We start from the raw sequence: 19,358 nt of genomic DNA, 5'->3' as shown, positions 1-19,358 counted from the left end.
TTTTCTGGTTGGCTGCCAGTGACTAATGGTGTTCCTCAGAAGTCAATATTGGGACTGCTACTTTTCACATTGATTTAGATAGTGGAATTGATGGTATTGTGGCAAAGTTTGCAGATGATACTAAGATAGGTGGAGTGGTAGCAGCGCTGAGGAAGCAATGCAGTTACATCAAGACTTGGACAAATTGGAAGAATGGACAAAAGAAGTGGCAGATTGAATACAGTGTTTGAAAATATGTGATACATTTTGGTAAAAGGAACAATAGTGCAGACTATTATCTAAATGGGGAGAAAACTCAAATATCAGAGGTGCAAAGGGGGTCTGGTTTAAAAAAAAAAGGCAAATGCAGTGTTGGCATTTATTTCAAGGGGAATAGAATATAAAAACAAGGAGATCATGCTGAGACACTAGTCACGCCACACTTGGAGTATTGTCAACAGTTTGGGGCCCCTTATCTCAGAGAGGATGTATTGTCATTGCAGAGTCCAGCAGAGGTTCACAAGGATGATTCTGGGAATGAAGGGGTTAACATGATTGGCAGCTTTGGGCCTGTACTCACTGGAATTTAGAAGAGTGTGTGGGGATCTCATTCAATCCAACGAATGTTGAAAGGACTAGATAAGATGGAAGTGGAGAAGATGTTCCCTCTGGTGGGGGTATTCAGAAGTTGAGGGCACAGCTCGAAATTGAGGATCAACCTTTTAGAACAAAAGTAACAAGGAATATTTTTTAGCCAAAGAGTGTTGAATCTATGGGATACTCCGCCACAGACAGCGATGGAGGCCAACTCAGTGAGTAAATTTAAAGCAGGTTGATAGATTACTGATTGGTCAGGGCATCAAGGGATATGTTGAGGGGGCATGTATATAAGGGGTTGAATGGCATTTGAGATCAGCAATGATGAAATGGCATAGTGGACTTGATGGGCTGAATGGCCTAATTCTGCTCCTTATGATCTTATAGTTTTTGAAGACCGATTTATTCTTGTATTGTCCTGACAGCTGAGTGAGACAAAGGACTGTTTCGATATATTTTGTTTAAGCTGAACTAACCAGAATACTCAGAAATTCGTTGGTTATATTCCATGTCATATGATGTGACGATCTCTACCCCACCACTCAAAAATTACTTGGGAATAAATCAGACTTTTACACCATTTCAGCACAGAAGAAATCCCTTTAAAAATCTTAGCACACAACAACTTCGTGGGACGACTCATTGGGAAAGAAGGAAGAAACCTTAAAAAAATCGAGCAAGATACGGACACTAAAATCACCATTTCCCCGTAAGTTTTGGAAAAACAACATTTCAGTTTTTGATCCTTTAACTTTCCTCTTCACAGCACATGAATTTTTACACTGTTGGTTCTGCAGTTTACAGGACTTGACTCTGTACAACCCAGAGAGGACCATCACAATAAAAAGCAGCATTGAAGCATGTTCCAGAGCTGAAGAAGAAATTATGAAAAAAATTAGGGAATCGTATGAAAATGATATGACTGCTATGAATGTAAGTAACCAGCCAGTGGTTGGTAAACACAGATTTTTCACTGAATCTCAGGGGACATGACAATAAGAATTCAGTCTATTGTCATTTAAGATCGTTCAGTTTTTTCCACAAGCTGCCTCTGGATAACTTTTGCAGAATTATGTGGCTTAAAAGACTAGTAATTTTAAATAATCGATGTTAGTTTTGTCATTGAAATTCATGTAATTTTTCCCCCTTTTATATTTGCAAAATTTTACAAGTGTCAGAGTGGCATATAGAATATAGAACAGTATAGCACAGGAACAGTCCCTTTGGCCAAACTAATTGCATTAATAACTAAATGCCCCAAATTAACCCCTTCTGACTACACAATGTCCATAGCTTTCCATTTCCTGCACATTTATTTCCCTCTCTTAAGGGGCTTTTGAATGCCTTTATTGTATTTGTCTCCACCACCACCCCAAGCAGAAAATTGCAGGCAGCCACCGCTTCCTGTGTAATATACTAGTCCCACACATCAACGCCAGGTAAAAAGATACCATCTACTCTTTTCTTTGCCTCTTGTATTGTATCAACCCCTGTCAAGTATCCCCTCAGCCTCCACCTTTCCAGAGAAAACAAACCAAGTTTATCCAGCCTTTTCTTACAGCTCATGCCCGTAAGCATCCTGGTGAATCTCCTCTGTCCCTCTCCACAGCTTTCCTATCACAGTGACCAGAACTGTTTGCAATACTCCAGACCCAGCCTAACCAGAGTTTGAGAAGCTGCAACGTACTTTTCTGACTCTTGAGCTCCATGCTCGACTAATAAAGGCAAGCCGCCATATGCCACCTTAACCACCCTATCAACTTGTGTAGCCACTTCCATGGAGCTGGGAAATTATAGCATGTCATTGGAGCAGAATTGGACCATTCAGCCCATCGAGTTTGCTCCACCATTCCATCATGGCTGATCTCAGATCCCACTCAACCCCATACACCTGCCTTTTCACCATATCCCTCGACGCCCTGACTGATCTGGAAACTATCAACTTAAATATACCCACAGAGTTGGCCTCCACTGCTGTCTGTGACGGAGCATTCCACGGATTTGCCACTCTCTGGCTAAAAAAAATCCTTACCTCCATTCTAAAAGCAGAACGTTGATTATAAAGCTGTGCCCTCTAGTACCGGATACTCGCACAAGAGGAAGTACCCTCTCCACATCCACCCTATCTAGTCCTTTCAACGTTCAGTAGGTTTCAATGAGATCTCCCTGCATTCTTCTAAATTCCAGTGAGTACAGGCTCAAAAGCTTCTAAACTATCCCCATGTCTTAACCCCTTAATTCCCAGAACCATCCTTGTGAACCTTCTCCGGACTGTCTCCAATGTCAATACATCCTTTCTGAGATATGAGGCCCAAAACCGTTACTCCAGATGTGACTTGACTAGTATCTTATAAAGATTCAGTATTATCTCCTTCCTTTTATATCCTATTCCCCTTGAAGTAAACGCCAGCATTGCATTTGCCTTTTTACCATAGACTCAACCTGTGGGTTAACCTTCTGGAAGTCTTTACAAGTCCCTTTGCACCCCTGATGTTTGAATTTTCTCCCCGTTTAGATAATCGTCTGCACTATTGTTCCTTTACTAAAATTATCATACATTTCCCAACACTGTTCCATCTGCTACTTTTTTGCCCCTTTTTCCAATTTGTCTAAGTCATGCGGCAATTTCATTGTTTCCTCAGCACTACCTACCCCTCCACCTATCTTCGTATCATCTGCACCTTTGTCACAAACCCATCAATTCCATTTTCCAAATCATTGACAAACAATGTGAAAAGTAACGGTCCCAATACTGACCCCTGAGGAATACCACTAGTCACCAGCAGCCAAACAGAAAAGGTCTCATTTAATCCCACTCACTGCCACCTGCCTTTCGGCCATTCCTCTATCCTTGCCAGTATCTTTCATATATAGGATTTTATGTTAAGTAGCCTCACGTGTGGCACCTTATCAAATGCCTTCTGAAACAGTAAGTGACATCCACTGCCTCTCCTTTGTCCACCCTGCTGCTTGTTACTTCCTCAAAGAATTCTTAACAAATGTATCAGGTGAGATTTCACTTTACAGAAACCATGCTGATTTTGATTTATTTTTTCATTAGTCTCCAAGTGCCCTGAAACCTCATCCTTAATAATCAACTCCAACACTTTCCCAACCACTGAGGTTGAGTTTCCTCTCTTTTGTATTCCACCCTTCTTGAAGAGTGAAGTGACGTTTACAATCTTCCAGTCCTCTGGGACCATGCCAAAATCAAGTAATTCTTAAAAGATCATGACCAATGCATCCGTTAATCTCTTCAGCAACCTCTCTCAGGACCCTGGAATGTAGTCTATCTGATCCAGGTGACCTTTGATTTCGCCTAGCACTTGTCCTTTGTAATAGCAATGGCCCTCACGAACCTCTGGCACACTGCTAGTGTCTTCCTGATGCAAAGTATCCGTTAAGATCATCTGCCTTTTCCTTGACCCCCATTACTACCTCACCAGCATCATTTTCCAGTGGTCCAATATCAACTCTCATTCCCTTTACTCTATATAGCTGAAAAAGTTTTAGTGTCCTGCTTTATGTTACTGGCTACTTTGCTCTTATATTTCATCTTTTAGTTATTTTAGTTGTCTTTTGTTGGATTTTAAAAGCTTCCCAATCATCCAACTTCCCACTCACTTTTACTACCTTATATGCCCTTTCCTTGGCTTTTATGCACTCCTTAACTTCCCTTGTCAGTCATGGTTGCCTATCCCTGCCATCTGTGGGACATATCTATCCATTGCCTTGTGAACTATTCCCAGAAACTTCAGTCGTCTCTACTCTGCTGCCTTCCGTGCCAGTATCCCCCTCCAACCCACCTGGGCAAGCTCCTCTCTCATGCCTCTGTCACTCCCTTTACTCCATTGTGATTCTGATACATGTGAGTTATGCTTCTCCCTCTCAAATTACTGTATGAATTCAATCCTATTATGATCACTGCCTCCAAAAGAATCCTTTACATTAAGCTCCCTAATAAGATCTAAAAAGATAGCTTTTCCCCGAGTAGGCTCAAGCACAAGCTGCTCTAAAAAGCCATCTTACAGGCATTCAATAAATTCCCTCTCTTGTGATTCAACGCCAACCTGATTTTCTCAATCCCCTTCCATTTTGAAGACCCCATTACAAATGTGACATCATTCTTTTCTAGCTGCCTTTGCAATCTCCACCCCACATCTTGGCTACCATTTGATTCCCATAATGTTTTTTTTTAACTCTCTTGCAGTTTCCTAACACCACTCACAAAGATTCAACCCTATGTCACCCTTTTCTAAAGATGTAATTCCATCTCTTACCAACAGAGCCACACCACTGCCTAGTCTTCCCACCTGCCATTTTGATACCGAGTATATCCTTTGATGTTAAGCTCCCAACTTTGGCCTTCTTTCAGCCATGACTCAGTGATACCCACAATGTCATACCGACCAATCTCTAATTACGTCATGAGTTCGTCCACCTTATTCTGTATGCTACACGCATTTAAATTAAATTTAAATACAGCACTTTCAGTCTTACGTTCTTTGCTCTTTGAATTTTGCCTCTGTGGTGCAATTTAACTCTTTGCTCTGTCTATATTTGTACCCAATCATTGGCTTGTCCTTATATTCATATTTCATCCACCATGTAATTGTAAACCTGCTGGCTCATCCTCAGCTGTATCATACTGGTTCCCATCCCCCTGCCATAGTAGTTTAAATCACTTCCAACAGCTCTAGTAAATCTCCCTGTAAGAATATTGGTCCCCCTCAGGTTCAAATGCAACCTGTCCCCTGCTCCAATTCTTCAGCCACACATTTATCTGACACTTCATTCTATTCCTATCTTCATTTTGCATGGCACAGGCAACAATCCCAAGATTACTAACTTTGAGGTCCTGACTATCAGCTTCCTTGTATTGTTTTCAGGTGGTCCTCCCTTTTTCTACCTTTGTCACTAGTACCAATATGTACCATGACTTCTGGCTGCTCACATTCCCTTTTCAGGTTATTGTGGACATGTTCAGAAGCATCACAGACCCTGGCACTTGGAAGGCAAACTACCATGCGTGTTTCTTTAGCACGTCCACAGAATTGTCTATATGTCTTTCTAACTATAGAGTATTGCTGCCATCCTCTTCAGTTTCCTACCCTTCTGAGCCACCAGGCTAGATTCTGTGCCAGAGGCACAGCCACTGTTGCCTACCCTGGAAGGTTGTCGACTCCTCCTCCTCTCTCCCCCCCCCCGTCTCCTGTAGTCTTGGGGTGACTACTTCCCTGTAGCTCCTGTCTATCACCTCTTCATTTTCCCTAACAAGTTGAAGTTCATTGAGTTGTATCACAATGCATCTGGTACAGATGTGGCCTTTGGGGAGTCTGGTAGTCTCCAGGAAATCCCACATCTGACACCCAGAGCAGACATATACCCCCTATTTAACTCTTGAGAGAATAAGAAATAAGGAATGAACTTGCCCACATTTGTTCTTGCTGAGGCCCTGTTGAGCCAAAGCCTTCCCACTCCGAGTCAGACCACTCTCGCGATGATCACGCCTCTAGACATTACCCCTCTTTTATGGAGATTGCCCTTTTTTTTAAAGCTCTTCACCAGACCTGCACGGGAGTGCTTCGACTGCCTCTGCACAGCACTGAAATCAACTTCAAAATCACTTTATCCATCAGCACTAAGAGTCTTGTCATTTAACAGTGTGCTTTTTATTTGCATTTGATTCCAAGGTGCAACACTTTGCATTTGGCAGATTTAAATTCCATCTGCCTTTTTTCTGCCATTATCTGCCACTGATATATCTTGCTGTATTCTTTGCCAATCTTCTACGTTATCCACAGCACCATCTATGTTTTGATCCAGTTCATTTATGTACATCACAAACAGTAGAGGTCTCAGAACACCACTAATCACAGACCTCCAGTTAGAATAACCTGGGGCATGTACCATCAGGCGAAGACGTGGAGGCTAATTAACGATTGCTGGACAATGGTAAATATTTGAAAGTTGACATTTGGGCTCAAAGGGTTTGCCTTACTGTTTGACTCTGACCAGATGCTGTTTATCTGATATGGTGACTGTTATGCAACATCTACCCACATTAAAATAAATCACTCTTGGACATCTTGCACTTATTGATAACTTGCCTCGATGACTTTCGCCCAGTAACACTTAGATCCACTGCGATGAAGTGCTTTGAGTGGTTGGTGATTAAGTATAACAACTCCTGTCTGAGAAGCAACTTGGATCCATTCCAATTTGCCTGTCATCACAACAGATGACATTTCACTGGCTCTTCATTCAACCCTGGGAAACCTGGACAGCAAAGATGCATAATCAAGATGCTCTTTATCGACGACAGCTCAGCATTCAAAACTGTCACCCCCTACAAAGCTAATCAATAAGCTTCAAGACCTTGGCCTCTATACCATCTTGTGCAATTGGATCATCAGTTTCCTCACTTGCCAACCCCAGTCATTTTGGGTGGCAGAAACATCTCCACAATCTCCATCAACACAGGTGCACCACAAAGCCGTGTGCTTAGCACCCGACTCTACTTGCTTTATTCATATGACTGTGTGGTGAAACACAACTCTAATGCCATATTTACGTTTGTTAATGATAACATTGTTGGCCGAATCACAGGTGGTGAAGAAACGAGTGTATAGGAAAGAGGACTGGAAATCTGGCTGAGTGACAACAACAACCTCTCGTGCATCATCAGGAAGACCAAGGAGGAAGAAACCAGAAGTCCAGGAGCCAGTCTGCATTGGGGATCAGAGGTGGAGAGGGTTAGAAAATTTAAATTCCTGGTTGTTATCATCTCAGAGGACCTGTCCTGGACCCAGCACATAAGTGCAAATATGAAGAAAGTATAACAGGGCCTCTACTTCCTTAAGAGTTTGCTAAGATTTGGCATGACATCTTAAACTTACACAAATATCTATTGATTTGGTAGCAAGTATATTGACTGGCTGCATCACAGCGTGGTATGGAAACCTACCAATGCCCTTGAATGGAAAATCCTATTAAAAAGTAGTGGATAAGGCGCAGTTCATCATGAGTGAAGCCCTCCCCACCATTGAGTACATCTACACGGAGTGTTGTTACAGGAAAGCAATATCCATCATCAGTGAACTCTACGATTCAGGACATGCTCTCTTCTCACTGCTGCTATTATATATTTTTTTGAATTTGCACAGTTTAGTGTCTTGCATGTTGGTTGTTTGTTTGTCCTGTTGGGTTTGGTCTTTCATTGATTTGATTGTATTTCTTGAATTTACTGTGTATACCCCAAAGAAAAGAATCTCAGTTGTATTTGGTGACATATGTACTTTGATAATAAATATACTTTGAACTCTGAGCCATTTGGCCCATCGAGTGTGCATTGACATTTCATCTTGGCTGATTTATTATTCCTCTCAACCCCGTTCCCCTGCCTTCTCATAACCTGGTTAATCTTGTGTTCTTGTTTGACCGCAAGACCATATCAACCTCCTCCTTAAATATACCCAATGACTTAGCCTGCAGAGCCAACTGTGGCAACAAATTCCACAGATTCACCACCCTCTGTCTAAAATTTTTCCTCATCTCTGCACTAAATTGATGTTCCTCTATTTTGAGACAGTACCCTGTGGTCCTACACTCGCCTACTATAGGCAACATCATCTCCGCATCCATTCTATCTAGGTCTTTCAATACTCAATTGGTTCCAATGAGTACAGGCCTAGAGACATCAAATGTTCCTCACATTAACCATTTCATTCCCAGAATTATTCTTGTCAATCACCTCTGAATCCTCTCCAATGTCAGTTCATCATGTCATAGATAGGGGGCCCAAAATTCCTCTCAGTGCTTCAAGTGAGGCCTCACCGGTGCTTTGCAGTGGTGCTAGAAAGTTTGAGTTTTAGAATTTTCTCTTTCTGTATGAATATGATTTAAAATGTGATCACATTTTCACGCGTGCTGAAACTAGATAGAGAACCCAATTAAATAAAGAACACCAAAATAATACTTGTTCATTTTTTTAAAGAAAAATGATCCAATATTACACATGTTTTTTCCAAATTTATCCAAATGTTTCTCCAAATGTTAATAAATCCTGCCGCTCAGGATCTCCGCCAACTTACCAACCACTGAAGTAAGACTCACTGGTGTATAATTTCCTGGGCTATCCCTACTCCCCTTCTTGAATAAGGGAACAACATCTGCAACACTCCAATTCTCCAGAACCTCTCCTGTCCCCATTGATGATGCAAACATCATTGCCAGAGGCTCAGCAATCTCCTTCCTCACCTCACAGTGGTTTGGGGTACATCTCGTCCGGTCCCGGTGACTTATCCATCTTGATGCCTTCCAGAAGCTCCAGCACATCATTTTTATTAATGTCTATATGCTCAAGCTTTTCAGTTGGCTGTAAGTCACCAAGTTCCTTTTCTGTAGTGAATACTGAATCATAGTATTCATTAAGTACCTCTGCTGTCTCCTCCAGTTCCATACACACTTTTCACTGTCACATTTGATTGATCCTATTCTCTCATGTCTTATCCACTTGCTCTTCACATACTTGTAGAATGCCTTGGGGTTTTCCTTAATCCTGCTCGCCAAGGCTTTTTCACGGCCCCTTCTGGCTCTCCTAATTTCACTCTTAAGCTCCTTCCTGCTAGCCTTATGATTTTCTAGATCTCTATCAATACCTAGCTTTTTGTACCATTCGTAACCTTTTCTTTTCATCTTGACTGGATTTTCAACAGCCTTTTAACACCATGGTTCCTGTACCCTACCAACCTTTCCCTGTCTCATTGGAACATACCTATGCAGAACGTCTGGCAAATATCCCCTGAATATATGCCACATTTCTGCTGTACATTTCCCTGATAACATCATTTCCCAATTTATGCTTTCAAGATGCTGCCTGATAGTTTCATATTTCCCCTTACTCTAATTAAATGCTTTCCTAACTTGTCTGTTCCTATCCCTCTCCAGTGCTATGGTCAAGGGGATAGAATTGTGATCACTATCTCCAAAATGCTCTCCCACTGAGAGACCCGACACCTGATCAGGTTCATCTCCCAATGCCAGATCAAGTACAGCCTCTTCTTGTAGTCTTATCTTGTCATCAGCTCTGTAAAGCTGTCCTCCTTTTAAACTCTTCCTGCCAGTCTAACTCACTGATGTCCACGCCCCTGCACAGTCATGCCTTGTTAATGCTCACCAGGCTGGAAAGGGATACAAACCCATTTCTAAAGAGTTTGGTCTCCACCAATTCAGAGTCTGCCAGATGGTGTACAAATGGAGGAAATTCAACACCATTGTTACTCTCCCCAGGAGTGATCGACCAAAAAAAAACACCCCAAAAGCAAGGTATGTAATATTCCAGGAAGTCACAAAGAACCCCATGGTAGCAACTAAGGAGCTACAGGCCTCTCTTGCATTGGCTCATGTCTGTATTCATGAGTCTACCATCAGGCAAAACTGAACAACAATGATATACGTGGTAGGATTGCAAGGAGAAAGCCATTATTCTCCAAGAAGTACTTGCTGCTTGTCTAAAGTTTGCTGAAGACCGCATGGATAAGCCAGAAGACAATTAGAAAAATGTTCTGTGTATGGATGAGTCCAAAATAGAACTTTTTGGCTTAAGTGAGAAGCATTATGTTTGGCAAAAAGCAAACTTTGCATACCAGCACATAAGAATCTCATCCATCTGTGAAACATGATGGTGACAGTATCATGGTTTGGGCCTGCTTTGCTGCCTCAGGACCAGGACAGCTTGCTATCATTGATGGAACTATGAATTCTGAGTTGTACCAGCAAATTCTGCAGGAGAATGTCAGCATATCCATTCGTGAACTGAAGCTCAAGAGAAAGTGGCTCATCAGCAAGACAACAACCCTAAACACACATCAGTCTACAAAGGAATGGTTAAAGCAGAAGATACTTTGGAATGGCCGAGTCAAAGTCCTGATCCTATAGATCCTGATCCAAAGTCCTATAGAAATGTTGTGGAAGGAGCTGAAGCAAGCAGTTCATGCAGTGAAGTCCATCAACATCCCAAAGTTGAAGTGGTTTTGTAAGGAGGAATGGCCTAAAATTCCTCCAAGCCGGCATGCAGGACTGATCAACAGTTACTGGAAATGTTTGGTTGAAGTTATTGCTGTACAAAGGGGTCGCAATAGTTATAAAAGCAAAGGTTCATATACTTTTTTTTCAGCAAATACATGTCATATTGAATAATTTTTCCTCAATAAATGAACAAGTATAATGTTTTTTTGTTATTTGTTTAATTGAGTTCTCTTTGTCTAATTTTAGGACTTGTGTGAAGATCTCATCACAATTTAGGTCATATTTATGCAGAAACAGTAAATTCTAAAGGGTTCACAATCTTTCTAGCACCACTGTATAAAGTCGCAGCATTACATCCTTGCTTATATATTTTATTCCTCACAAAATTAGTGTAACATTTCATTTGCTGCCTTCACCACCAACTCAACTTCCAAATCAATCTTTAGGGAATAAGACCAAAGACATAGCAGCAAGATTAGGCCATCTGGCCCATCGAGTCTGCTCCACCATTCAATCATGGCTGATCCTTTTCTCTATCTCTTCTTCAACCCCAGTTCCTGGCCTTCTTCCCGTAACCATTGATGCCATGTCCAATCAAGAATCCTGCACAAGGACTCCCAAGACCCTTTGACCCATAGATTTTTAAATTTTCTGCCCTTTTAGAAAAGTCTACTCTTTTGTTCCTTCTACCAAAATGGATAACCATAGTGCCTGACACTTTTCCATCTGCCATGTCCTTGCCCGTAATAATAGTGAAAATAGTAGGAAAATTAATTCTAACGGATTAATTTTCAAGCAGTCCTTGAAGCATAAAACTGGTGCGTTGCCTCACCACAATATTCCTAATCCCATGATGGAATATAAGATGTTAAGTGTATGCACTCTGTATGCACCTGTGATTTTGTTTGTTATTTCTCCCTCTCTCCACCCAGCTTTCCTTTATTTAGTGTGCCAAGCCATTGTCAATCTCCATTTAGAGCGCAACTGGACCTGCTCCCTTTTCAGGACTGCTTCAGTCTGGAATCCGAAAGCGCAATTTAAAGAAGCTGGCAGCCAGGGGTGGGGGAAGGGGAGAGAGAGCTGCTGGGGTGAATTGGTAGTTAAAGAATAGCATTAGGGTTCCATATTAACAAACTTGTAGTCTTCGTGCTCTGACCTGTGTTTTCGTATTTGGATTTTGACTTTAAGGGTGAAATTATGAGGGTACAGAATCTTTATGTTCCTGTTAGGTTGAAAGGAAAGGTTAAAGGTTTGAAAGCACCATGGTTTTCAAGGGATATTAGAAATTTGGTTCGGAAAAAGAGGGATGTCTGCAATAGATATAGGCAGCATGGAGTAAAGGAATTGCTCGAGGAATATAAAGAATGTAAAAGGAATCTTAAGAAAGAGATTAGAAAAGCTAAAAGAAGATACGAGGTTGGTTTGGCAAATAAGGTGAAAGTAAATCCAAAAGGTTTCTACAGTTATATTAAAAGCAAGAGGATAGTGAGGGATAAAATTGGCCCCTTAGAGAATCAGAGTGGTCAGCTGTGTGTGGAGCCGAGGGAGATGGGAGAGATTTTGAACGATTTCACTAAGGAGAAGGATATTGAATAAGGTGTGGGAAACAAGTAAGGAAGTTATGGAACCTATGACAATTAAAGAGTTGGAAGTACTGGCGCTTTTAAGAAATTTAAAAGTGGATAAATCTCCGGGTCCTGACAGGATATTCCCCAGGACCTTGAGGGAAGTTTGTGTAGAAATAGCAGGAGCTCTGACGGAGATCTTTAAGATGTCATTAGAAACGGGGATTGTGCCAGAGGATTGGCGTATTGCTCATGTGGTTCCATTGTTTAAAAAGGGTTCTAGAAGTAAGCCTAGCAATTATAGACCTGTCAGTTTGACATCAGTGGTGGGTAAATTAATGGAAAGTATTCTTAGAGATAGTATTAATAATTATCTGGATAGACAGGATCTGATTAGGAGTAGCCAGCATGGATTTGTGTGTGGAAGGTCATGTTTGACAAACCTTATTGAATTTTTTGAGGAAGTTACGAGGAATGTTGACGAGGGTAAGGCAGTGGATGTAGTCTATATGGACTTCAGCAAAGCCTTTGACAAAGTTCCACATGGAAGGTTAGTTAAGAAGGTTCAGTCGTTAGGAATTAATGCTGGAGTAATAAAATGGATTCAACAGTGGCTAGATGGGAGATGCCAGAGAGTAGTGGTGGATAATTGTTTATCGGGATGGAGGCCGGTGACTAGCAGGGTCCCTCGGGGATCTGTTTTGGGCCCAATGTTGTTTGTAATATACATAAATGATCTGGATGATGGGGTGGTAAATTGGATTAGTAAGTATGCCGATGATACTAAGGTAGGAGGTGTTGTGGATAATGAGGTGGGTTTTCAAAGCTTGCAGGGAGATTTATGCCAGTTAGAAGAATGGGCTGAACGTTGGCAGATGGAGTTTAATGCTGAGAAGTGTGAGGTTCTACATTTTGGCAGGAATAATCCAAATAGAACATACAGGGTAAATAGTAGGGCATTGAGGAATGCAGAGGAACAGAGAGATCTAAGAATAACAGTGCATAGTTCCCTGAAGGTGGAGTCTCATGTAGATAGGGTGGTGAAGAAGGCTTTTGGAACGCTGGCCTTTATAAATCAAAGCATTGAGTGCAGAAGTTGGGATGTAATGTTAAAATTGTACAAGGCATTGGTAAGGCCAAATTTGGAATATTGTGTGCAGTTCTGGTCACCGAATTATAGGAAAGATATCAATAAATTAGAGAGAGTGCAGAGACGATTTACTAGGATGTTACTTGGGTTTCAGCACTTAAGTTACAGAGAAAGGTTGAACAAGTTAGGTCTCTATTCATTGGAGCGTAGAAGGTTGAGGGGGGATTTGATCGAGGTATTTAAAATTTTGAGAGGGATAGATAGAGTTGACGTGAATAGGCTGTTTCCATTGAGAGTAGGGGAGATTCAAACGAGAGGACATGATTTGAGAGTTAGGGGGCAGAAGTTTAAGGGAAACACGAGGGGGTATTTCTTTACTCAGAGAGTGATAGCTGTGTGGAATGAGCTTCCTGTAGAAGTAGTAGAGGCCAGTTCAGTTGTGTCATTTAAGGTAAAATTGGATAGGTATATGGACAGGAAAGGAGTGGAGGGTTATGGGCTGAGTGCGGGTAGGTGGGACTAGGTGAGATTAAGAGTTCGGCACGGACTAGGAGGGCCGAGACGGCCTGTTTCCGTGCTGTGATTGTTATATGGTTATATTTATAGAGCAGGTTATGGGTAGAAAGAGCACAGGATGTCCAGCAACCCACTGATATACTCTAATTTTTGATGTTGTCAGAAATGATCTGGCAAATGTGGATTGTGATGTGCTATTTTCTGATAAAGATTTACTTGGAAAGTGGGAACCCTTCAAAGGTGAAATTTGGAGAGTACAAAGCTTGTATGTGCCTGTCAGAATAGAAGATAAAGAGGTAACAAGTGTAAGGAACCTTGGTTTTCAAGAGTTATTGTGGCCCTTCTTAAGGTAAAGAAAGGATGTGGGCAAGAAACAAATGAGGTGCTTACGGATTTCAGGAAATGCAAGAGAACGCTTAAGAAAGAAATTAGGAAGGCCAAAAGAAGGCAAGTTTCTCTAGCAGACGCGGTGAGGGAGAATCCTAGAGATTCTACAGGTATGTTAATAGCAAAAGGATTGCAAGGGACTAACTTGGTCCTCTAGAAGATCAGAATGGTAGTCCATGTGTGGAGCCAAAACAGATGGGGGAGATCTTAAACACATTTCTTGAACCTGTATTTCCTCAGGAGCTGGATACAGAGTCTATAGCAGTGAGGCAAAGTGGCATCAACTGCACATGAACCATGTGCAGATTACAGAGGAGGGGGTGTTTGCCACTTTGAGGCAAATCAGGATGGATAAATCCCAAGGGCCTTAGTGACTAGAGAGATACCAGAGGATTAGAAATTAGCCAATGTTGTTCCACTCTTTAAAACAGAAACCAGGAAATTATAGGCCTGTGAGTCTGACATCAGTTGAGGGAAAGTTTTTGTAGGGTATTCTAAGGAACTAGATATCTCAGTATTTGGATACAAATGGACTTGATTAAGGATAATCAGCATGACTTTGTTGTAGTAGGTCACATCTAACCAATCTTGTAGAGTTTTTCAAGGAAGTCACCATGAAAGTGGCTGAGGACAAGGCAGTGGATGGTGTCTACATGGACACTTGACAAGGTCCCTCATGGCAGGTTGGTCAAGAAGTTTCTGTCACTTGGCATTCAGGATGATGTAGTAAATTGGATTAGACATTGGCTTTGTGGAAGAAGCCAGAGTGGTAATAGAGGGTTGCCTCTTGACTGGAGGCTGTAGTGTGCTGCAGTGATAGGTGCTGGGTCCTTCGTTGATTGTCATCTACAGTTGCAAGAAAAACTTTGAACTCTTAGCAATTACCTGGTGTTCTGCACTAAGTACTCATAAAATGTGGTCAGAAAGTCACAATAACAGACAAATGCAATCTGCCAAAACTAATAACACACAAACAATTGTATTATGTCTTGTCAACACTGAGTGCACCACTTAAGCAACCACAGTCAAGATTTTAAAAAGTATGTGAACCTCTGGGGTATTGCATTCTACAAAAGCTATTTGGAGTCAGATGTGAGATGAGATTGGAGGTGTGGGTTGTAGAGGTGCCCTGCTCTTTTAAAAAAAAAATACACACAGGTTACTGATAGAGCCTGCTTTTCTCAAGAAAGATCTGTTTTAGTGCACCATGCCACGATCAAAACAGTGTGCAGAGGACCTTAGAAGAAGAAGCATTGTAGAAATGCATGAAATTGCAAAAGGCTACAAAAGCAATTCTAAAGCCCTGAGTGTTCATCAGTCATAGTAAGAGAAATTGTCTAGAAATGGAGGAAATTCAGTACTGTTGCTACTCTCCTTAAGAGTAGGTGTCCTGCAAAGATCATACTGAGAGCACAGTGTGCAATGCTGAAAGAGGTGAAAAAGAACCAAGGGTAACAGCAGAAGTCTTACAGAAATCTCTAGAACTTGCTAAAGTCTCTGTTCATGTGTCCACTATAAAAAAAGACACTGAACAAGAATAGTGATCATGGAAGGACACCACAGAGGAAACCACTGCTCTCTGGAAAAAAAAATTGCTGCATGTCTCAAGTTTGCAAAAGACCACCTGGATGCCCCACATGCTTCTGGGACGATCTTCTGTGGACAGGTGACACAAAAATTGAACTTTGTGGCAGAAATGCACATTCCTATGTTTGGAGGAAAAAGGGCATTACACACCAATACCAAAACCTCATTCCAACATGTGAAGCATGGTGGAAGAAGCATCATAATTTGGGGCTGCTTTGGTGCCTCAGGGCCTGGACAGCTTGCAGTCACTGAGAGAACAATGACTCAAATTTATATCAAGACACTTTACAGGAGAATGTCAGGTAACAGTCCATCACCTGAAGCTTAATAGAAGTTGGATAATGCAACAAGACAATGATCAGAAAAGCATGAGTAAGTCAGTACCAGAATGATTTTAAAAGAAGAAAATTTGTATTTTGGAATGGCCAAGCCAGAGTCCAAACCTTAGCCCAATTGAGATGCTGTGGCATGAACTGAAGAGGGCTGTTCATGCAAAGTATCTCAAAAAATATTGATGAACTGAAACAGTTTTGTATAAAGGAATGGTCTACAATATCTCCTTGTCACTGTGCAAGTCTGATCAGCAGCTGTAAGAAATGTTTGTAGGAGATTATTGCTGCTAAAGGAGGTTCTAACCAGTTATTAAACACAAGTGTGTGCATACTTTTTTCAGCCTGGATTGTGAATGAGTAAACAATGTGTTCAATAAAGACATGAAAAGCACAATTGTTTGTGTACTATTAGTTTTGACAGATTGGATTTGTCTGTTATTGTGACTTAGCTGAAAATCAGACCACATTTTATGCATAATTAATGCAGAAAACCAGGTAATTGCAAGGGGTTCCCAAATTTTTCTTGCAACTGTAAACCACATTATCATCCAGATCATTGATAAACTGGATCAGCAAAGTTGCAGATGACACCAAGATTGCATTTTGCTAGGGCCAACTAGGTTAGGTCTTAGACAGTGAGCTGTAGGGCACTGAGGAGTGTGATAGAACAAAGAGATCTGGGAATACAGGTACATTATTGTAGAAGTGGCATCACAGCTAGATAGTGTCATAAAGAAAGTTTTTGGCACGTTGGCGTTCATAGATCAATGTATTAAGTACAGAAGATAGGATGTTATGTTGAAATTCTGTAAGATGTTGTTGAGGACTAATTTGGAGTATTGTGTGCAGTTTTGGTCACCTACCTACAGGAAAGATGTAAACAAGGTTGAAATGGTGCAGAAAAATTTACAAGAATGTTGCTGGGTCTGGAGACCTGTGTTGTAATGAAAGATAAAAACTGTATTCTTTAGAACGCAGTAGATTGAGGGGAGATTTGATAGAAGTATACACAAAATTATGAGGAGTATAGATAGGGTAAATACGACTAGGCTTTTTCCAATGAGGTTGGATGGGACTACAACCAGAGATCATGGGTTAAGGGTGAAAAGTGAGAAGTTTGAGGGGAAGCTTCTTCACTCAGTGGATCATCAGAGTGAATTGAGCTGCCAGCACGTGAGCTTGATTTCAAGGTTTAAGAGAAGTTTGGATAGGTACATGAGTAGTAAGGATATTGGGGGGCTATGGTCCTGGTGCAGGTTGATGGGATTAGGCAGTTTCAATTGTTTTGACATGGACTAGATGGGCTGAATGGCCTGTTTCTGTGCTGTGCTTCTAGATGACTCTACCCTAGTCTGCCAGCATTCTGAAACCTCTCTGAGATTTACACGCTGAAGGCCAGAGATGAATTTGTCAAGGACAAGCAGCATTCAGTGTTTGTTGGAAGGAACCCTTCCAAGAGGTTTTCAATTGTAATTCTTACAAGGTTTATCAACTCATTCTCTGAATTTGTGGCTATTTATTGACATGGACCAAACTGAATGCCATGAAATTGGTTGTTCTGCGGTGGCAGCATATTTCAATACATAAAACCTGTAAATTACCTATATATAATTTAGTAATGCAAATAGAGAGCAACAGGATAATATAATCTTAAAGCTGTGGGACATTTTTAATTGTGTATAATAGTTATTGATGTGTACAGTAAAATAGTATTGGTATAATTAGAATCATTAAACAACCTTGTATTTGTCACAATAGTTATTCAGTTAATATTATTATCTAGCTTCAAGCGCATTTGATCCCGGGTCTGAACCTGAAAGCCCTAGGGCTGTTCCCTCCATCTTCACCTGTGTTGCCACCACCGTCTGTGCCACCTGCTGCGTATCCTCCATTTGGGGTGAGTTGTTACCACACTGATTATGGTTTAATCATTACCGTCCCTGAAGTGGAATTACCACCTCATTGTTGTGAAGATGTATATTGATATGGCTATAAAAGACGTTTTGATTTGTTAAGTGCACTGACTGACTAGCTTGTCTGGAAAAGAAATGCCACGTTAGAAAGTGTTTGTTGTTTGTCTCATTTGAGGTGATCTTTAAATATTTGTATTGTTCATGTCTTTTACTTTGTTTAAAGATTTATAGATGAGAATGCAAATGGCAATTTAATGTATTTGTATTTTTTTAAACATAGATACCATGCTTCTTTTAAAAGAAAGTCCAAAATCTAGGTTGTTGTAGACCAGTGAACCTAATTATATTCTCAGGATATTTAGGGGTATAATGGTTTAAATTTTAATTTGAAGAAAGAAAACTTGGAGTAATCTGACACATCCTGGACAATTGTAAGCAAATATCTGTGAATGTAAATAGGTGCAGTAGTAGTCCGGGGACATTTACGGGATTGTTTACTGGGTTGAAAGACATCGTTGTGAAGGGGGTATGTTTCTGGCTTCCCCATTCCATTCAATTCCTGAATTTAGATTTCATCTCAAAACATCAAGAGTTTATACCTCTCTGTAGATGCTGCCCGACCTGCTGAGTTCATCTAGCATTTTGTGTGTTGGTCTGGATTTCCAGCATCTGCAGAATCTTTTTTTCCAGTTTTGAAGGATAGTTTGGAGAGCTTGGGACTGTTTTCTTTGGAGAGACTGAGTGGAGATCTAGTAAAGTACACAATGTGTGGGAGGCTTTTCCTATTGGTGGAAGACTTGAGGCTCAGGGTCGCATTTATAAAATGTAATGGAGGAGAAGTAATGCTGACAAAGAGTAACTATTTCACAACCTGTGGAATGCAGATGAGAGAGGCAGGTTCCCCTGCAGCCTCTGGATAAATGTGGTGAACATAAGGTTCCATGGTTTTACAAGATGGATAGAGGAAAGGTGATGCATTAGTGAGTTGCTTTGGTAGAAAGCCATGAAGGATATGGTGAAATGGTTCCTTCCTACACCCCAAGAATGTTGTGATGTATAGAGCAACCTGCTCGATCATTCAGAGTCATGGTTGCTTAGGCAAATTAGTTTGGTGGAAGGGGGGTTTGTCATAGCTTTGGGGGAGAAAAAGGAAGTAACTGGGTAATGTGCGGTGGATAGCATTTCAGAGGAACTATGCCCCAGGATAATAAATGCAGGAGAAAGAATAACCTGCATATAGACTCTTCAAGGTGCAGATGTATGAAATTGGATGCAATCCACTTGTAGAGTTCTTTAAGGTGGCATTTGAAGAAGAGGGACAGCTCCCTGTGTGGCATTGGGTGATGTTCGTAATTGCCTGAAA

At 41.1% G+C, this 19,358-nt stretch overlaps 1 protein-coding gene across 1 annotated transcript in view; it reads left to right on the top strand.

Annotated features, from left to right (window-relative positions):
- LOC132378218 (insulin-like growth factor 2 mRNA-binding protein 3-B) overlaps window positions 1-19,358 on the top strand; it is a 180,902-nt gene that overhangs the window by 131,524 nt on the left and 30,020 nt on the right. The window contains exons 8-10 of the mRNA XM_059944929.1: window positions 1,163-1,285; window positions 1,374-1,509; window positions 17,866-17,979. Coding sequence (XP_059800912.1) covers window positions 1,163-1,285; window positions 1,374-1,509; window positions 17,866-17,979 — 373 coding nt within the window. The remainder of the gene's footprint in view (window positions 1-1,162; window positions 1,286-1,373; window positions 1,510-17,865; window positions 17,980-19,358) is intronic.

This window comes from Hypanus sabinus, chromosome 20, assembly GCF_030144855.1.
Source record: "Hypanus sabinus isolate sHypSab1 chromosome 20, sHypSab1.hap1, whole genome shotgun sequence".
In the NCBI taxonomy this organism is placed as follows: Eukaryota; Metazoa; Chordata; class Chondrichthyes; order Myliobatiformes; family Dasyatidae; genus Hypanus; species Hypanus sabinus.
This window is presented reverse-complemented; position numbering and strand designations above follow the sequence as displayed.